The 5686-nt window shown below is 52.7% G+C and overlaps 1 protein-coding gene across 1 annotated transcript; it reads left to right on the top strand.

Annotated features, from left to right (window-relative positions):
- Positions 1-2211: 2211 nt before the first annotated feature.
- LOC309680861 (guanylyl cyclase-activating protein 1) lies at positions 2212-5686 on the top strand (the record flags this gene model as incomplete). Its single annotated transcript, XM_082494612.1, has 4 exons — positions 2212-2409; positions 4329-4478; positions 5040-5130; positions 5529-5686. The coding sequence occupies 4 exons, from the start codon at positions 2212-2214 to the stop codon at positions 5684-5686; spliced, it is 597 nt and encodes a 198-aa protein (XP_082350738.1).

The raw sequence follows: 5686 nt of genomic DNA, 5'->3' as shown, positions 1-5686 counted from the left end.
TGCGGGTACCGCTACCACCGTGACACCGATCACACCAGGAAGGTGATGGACATATCGAGTGCAAACATTGTGAAATGGAGACCCACCCTGGGCACAAGGCCGTAGTGGAGAGCAATAAAGCCCAAGCAATGAAACCAGTGACCAGCGTGACTTCAGCTTCCCTGTGAGTGTCTGAGTGATGACCAGCAGTGAACATGTGGGCTGAGGAATGGGCGGAGAGGCCGTGTCACTGGTCCCCAGAAAAACACGCAGTGTGGATTTTACTCTAAAAACCTGGTCCGACTTGTCCTGTCATCGATTGCCATCTGCTTACACGGAGGCACTGGGTGTCAGCAGCGCACGGCACGGCAGGAATGGCCACGCAGCCAGGCTCGTCCGCCCCAGCCTGGCCTTGGCACAAGCTGCGGAACCCGGGAAGGGGGAGGGTTTCACCGGCTTCCTCAGCCGAGCCTAAATTCTGCTCCTGCTTTGAAAGGACACCTTCTTTCACTGGGCTTTCCTAGACACAGGCAAAGTATTGTTCTTAGTGAATGGAAAAGCAGTTTCATTTGTGGTGCTCAGAAATGAGATAGTAACTGGAGCTGCGATTCAGCCGGCACGTCCCCGCTGCTCTTCTCCAGAAGGCACCATAAAGCCGTTTGGCTTTTGCATTGCCTCTTCTGGGGAACTGGCGGCGCTGTTAGCAAATACTCCTTGAAACAGCCAGCGAGTATGTATCCACGTTTAATACGCAGCCTTTCTGCTATTAATGGATGCCTCAATGTTGCAGCCCCTCTCCACGCTTCAGGGCGGGCTGTCCCAGCCCTGTCCCCTGTGGCCCGGGGTCCCCACTGAAGGCTCTCCTCGCGCGCAGGTGCTGTGTGCAGCGGGGACCTGTGCGTGCTGCTGAGTGCAGGATTAGCACATCCAATTAGCGTTCCTCAATCTAATTCCTTTTTCGTAACTGTTTTACGCCTGTGTAATGCCACCTGCTTTAGCAGAGTTGTTCATAATTTACTTCAGTGCAGAAGCAATGCCGAGCTCTGCAACACACAAAAGTTGGGCTCTTTGTCTTAAAGTTGTCAGATATAAAACTATAAGTGTTATAGGACAGACTCTCTGGTGGTAGAGATCCGGTAGTCACACCAATTTCATTACCAGTGGAGGATCTGGCCCGTGCTGCTTTCTGAGGATATACTTTTTTATCTCCCAGTCCCTCCCTGAATGCTGTGCCCCAGGGCAAAACCAACATTGGTTTCGGTCATATATACATGGAGAATTTTTCATGGTAATTCATCATAAATGAAAATCAAAGCCACATTGAACTCCACTGGTGTCAGCCGAGTTTGGGAGCGCAGCAGCCAGGCCACGCTCCGGGACGTGCGGGGCGACTCCATGGAAGAAACGCTCAACTGGCTGGAGCCGAGATGGGGAAGAGGGGGACCCAGCAGCTCGGGGGGAGGGAGCTTCCCCGGGAGAAGATCGTCATATCATCTGGTGTCTGCGTTTAAAGCACTTAAAGCTTTACCATTCAAAGCAATTAAGTTTCTATGTTTGTCTCAGCACACCAAATTTACCCTCGTACAGCATCTCTTACAGGAGCTGAAATGGCACTTCCCTCCCCGCAAAGCGACAGCCCCTCCTGGAAATCCTCCAGCCGGAGTGCGACTGAGGGAGACCAAACAGACAGTAACAGCACAGAGACTTCTGAGTGGTTTCCTCTCTTTCCTCTTACCCTGATTTTGGTGCAAAAGTTATTGCTCACGTGACCCCACACAAAATCATAAATGAAGTGGATTAGGAGATTACACCGTCACGGAGAACATTCCACCCTCATAATCTCCTGCTGGGCCCGTAATCTGCAAGACTTTTCCATTTTACCTCCTTTCTATTTTAACCCTGAACTCTTAATGCCTGGCAGGAGCCCATCACCCCCCTGAGCCTCATTGGCCGGGGAGGGATTTGCTGGGTACTTAAATGTCACCCTTTTGTCCAAAGAAGGTTTTGTGCTTTTGAATTTTCCTGGGGAGAGGTGTCTTTTGCATCCATTGCCACCAACGCTGAACCGGGACAGCCCACGCACAAGGCAGTTTGGTTTTGCCCGGTACTGTGATCCCTGCAGGGCTGGGGACATTTGGACTTGAAAGCCAAGCAGCAGAATTTAAAAGAAAGCCCTCAAATTTCAGAAAACATCAACTTTTGGCTGCGAAGTGACCAGCGCTTGGTGTGGAGATGGGGAACATGGACGGGAAAGCTGTGGAGGAACTGAGCACTACCGAGTGCCACCAGTGGTATAAGAAGTTCATGACGGAGTGTCCTTCTGGCCAGCTCACCCTCTATGAGTTCAAACAGTTTTTCGGCTTGAAAAACCTGAGTCCGGCAGCGAACAAATATGTTGAGCAAATGTTTGAGACGTTTGACTTTAATAAGGTAAATATTGTCCTTCCTGCTCAGCCTGCGCCTGACCGGCTGTGCTCCGCTCCCGCCCGCCATCGCGTGTGGTGTGTTTGGGTGTACGCAGCGTAGAAGGGTACCTGTGTGTATGGTTTTATTCTCCGAGGCCTCACAGATTGTAAGATCAGTTATGCAAGGTGAAAAATGCCAACAAAACCTCCTCACTTGCTGACTGTTCTACGAGAAAATTCTTCTCCCAGAATTTCTATTTCCCTTTTAAATTATTAGAGTTGGGGGGTTTTATCTGCTAGTCTGTGATCCCTTTGAAATGAAGTGCCCTTTAATCGTCAAATATCGAATGTTGTGACAGTAAGGAACAAGCGAGGGGCGTGAGAACAAGTGCTGCATTCATGCAGAAACAGCGAGTTCCCGAGCCCCGCGGCGTGGCTTGGGCTGCGCTTTACCGAACAGATCGGGTCTGGTTTTCTATTGTTTTAAATTATAAATGGATTGCAGTTTCATTGATTTTATTACATGGGCTCAGTCCCAGGCGATAAGGAGCTCGGGCCCTCTGTTCCCCACGGAGAGGCTTTGTGCCAGGGGGGTGTCTGTGCCGGAGTCGGGTGCGGGGCAGTCCCGCAGCACCGGCACGCATCCGGCAGTGCCGGCATCGCGTCTCGGGAGCAGCGCCAGAGCAGCAGATGGATGCTGTGTCTCCGAGAGGAAACAGCACACGCCTTTCCTTGCAAATGATTTGAAATTGCACCTCGTGTGAGACGAGGAATATATTTTATGGCAACCCAAAGGGCTTAGCGGGCTTAATCCCACGGAAAATTATACAGTTCAGGCCCTAAATCCTTTAGATATTTCGTTTTGTGCCTTGGCCTTTACCTTGCTCACTGCCCGTGTTTGAATGCATGCCTGGGAAGGGAATCGATGCTCAGGAGATCCTGCTGGGAACGGGGCTCAGTAGCTATTTATACCTAATCTGGCTCCCGCAGCAGTGGGATAAAGCAGATGATCTCTTCCTGAACCTGCCCTGTGCTGCGGTGGCTTTGTTCATTGACAAAACTCGGGCTTATCCCCGCCCGGAGACTTTCCGTGATTTATAGTATGTACCGTTTTCCTTCAAAGTGCTTTCTATCCCAACGCTATGTGCCCTCGCAACGCGCCGTGGTGGGCACCGCAGGTTTTAGTGAGCTTCCCCGGGGCTGGGAAGGTCATGGGGCAGAGTCCGGACGTGGGCTGGTGGCACGTGAGCTCAGCCCAGCACGGCTTTGCGTTGGTACCATAACCCTGGCTGGAGAGCTGTCTGCGGGCCCAGCTGGACGTCTCCAACGCCGTGGAGTGAGCTGCTGGTGGGCAAACACCTAGGAGGAAAGTCAAAGATAAAACTGTTTGTGCTTTTGGCGTGACCAAACGTGGAGGAGGTACAGAAATGGCTCAGGGACAGAGCAGCACCTTCCGCTCCTGAGATGTCAGCAACGTGTTCATTCCTCTCCGGCGGTTTGCGTGCGAGGCTGCCTTGCAGCGGAAAAGAGCTGTAGGTGTGCTCAGACAGGATAATGTTTGGTAAATCCATCAGGGTTCATCTCCATAAGCCTCTTCCTCTTTGACCTCTGAATTTCCACTGCTTTGCATAAAGACCTTCCTTTAGCACAGGCGAGCTTCGGAGACTTCCTCAGTCCCCGAGCCAGGAGCACGCACCGAGTTCATTCATTATCAACACATAACGGCTCTGCACTGGTCAACGTAGAGCCCTCCCCATATGGTGCATTGCCTTTAGTGGTGAGCGTGCGAGGGACCCGCACCGGGCGCCCTGCTCCCACCCTGCTCTCAGCGTGGTGGCCACACGCTGAAGTCTTCCAGTGGGGACTTCCAAAAGTGACCAGGAAAATCACTTACTGCCCAACTCTACTTTTAATCTCATCCAGCTTCTAACCTTCTGCTTTTAGGATGGCTACATAGATTTTATGGAGTATGTGGCAGCTCTGAGTCTGGTCCTGAAAGGGAAGGTGGATCAGAAGCTGCGATGGTATTTCAAGCTCTACGATGTGGACGGGAACGGCTGCATTGACCGGGGAGAATTGCTAAACATCATCAAAGTGAGTGGGCTCAGCTTTTTCCACTTCTTTCACAGACGATGGTTATTAAACACAGGTAGACAGAGAGGTTGTAACAGGAATATTCCAACCCGGAAGACAACTCCCCGGTAAATTAGTAGGCGCTGGCCAAACCTGCTGCTTGTCCTCTGCCAGTGCTCCCACCAGGCGGCCTCCCTGGCCGGACCTGTCTCGAACGCCCGCACCCCCCGCGGCACCTGCACGCTGCGACACGCAGCAACCCCTCGTCTTCTCATCGCAGTTGTTTAACCACATCCACTGAAACCCGGGCTGAGATAAGCACCTGAATTTAATCTTGGGATTTTCAGAGGTGAACGGCTCCTGGCTTATCCCAGTATGCCCACTTAATCTTTTAATGCATTGATTGCCTTTTTAAGGGATTTTAATCTCCAGTTTTTCAGAAAGGACTTATTCCTTTCAGAACCTAACTGCCTGCAAAAAAGTTTGGCCTCTCGTGTCTGGTCACTTGGCCAGTTGTACCGTTGGATACATGCATCTGCACGACGCTCGCTAATTGCCCTCTGTGTCCTTCTTTCCCTCCAGGCTATTCGAGCTATCAACCGCTGCAACGAAACGATGACGGCTGAGGAATTCACAGACATGGTGTTTGACAAAATTGATATAAACGGAGATGGTGAGGAACTCTCTCATGCAGTGCCGAACGCTGCTCCCGCAGCCCCCTTACCCGCAGCGCCGTCTGCCAGAGCAATTCCGGGTGCTGCATGTCCCAAAGCACCAGGACGGGGGGAGAGCTGGCAGAGAGCAGCTCTCGGGGAAGGTTAACTCCCCGTCCCCTCCGCGGGCTGCAGCCGGCCCCAGGGGACACTGCAAACTGTCCCTCGTCATACTGGCAGGGTGGGGGTCTGCGCGGGGTTTAGCCGTGATGGGGTCTGGGGTGTTCAGACCCAGCACCCAGGGAAGAGCCCGGTTTTATAGCCCGTGCAACTCCCGGGGGGCTGCTCCGAGGCTGCCGGCGGCGGGAGGAGAAAGGCTGCGGGATTTAACAAACGTTTTCTGCATGTGCTCTGGCAGGCGAGCTCTCCCTGGAGGAGTTCATGGAGGGCGTGCAGAAGGATGAGGTGCTGCTCGAGATCCTCACGCGCAGCCTGGACCTGACACACATCGTCCGGTTGATCCAGAACGATGGGCAGAACCCGTGCGAGACGGAGCAGGAGAAGGCTGACCAGTAG

Source organism: Vanellus vanellus (assembly GCF_965231255.1).
Source record: "Vanellus vanellus genome assembly, chromosome: 23".
In the NCBI taxonomy this organism is placed as follows: domain Eukaryota; kingdom Metazoa; phylum Chordata; class Aves; order Charadriiformes; family Charadriidae; genus Vanellus; species Vanellus vanellus.
This window is presented reverse-complemented; position numbering and strand designations above follow the sequence as displayed.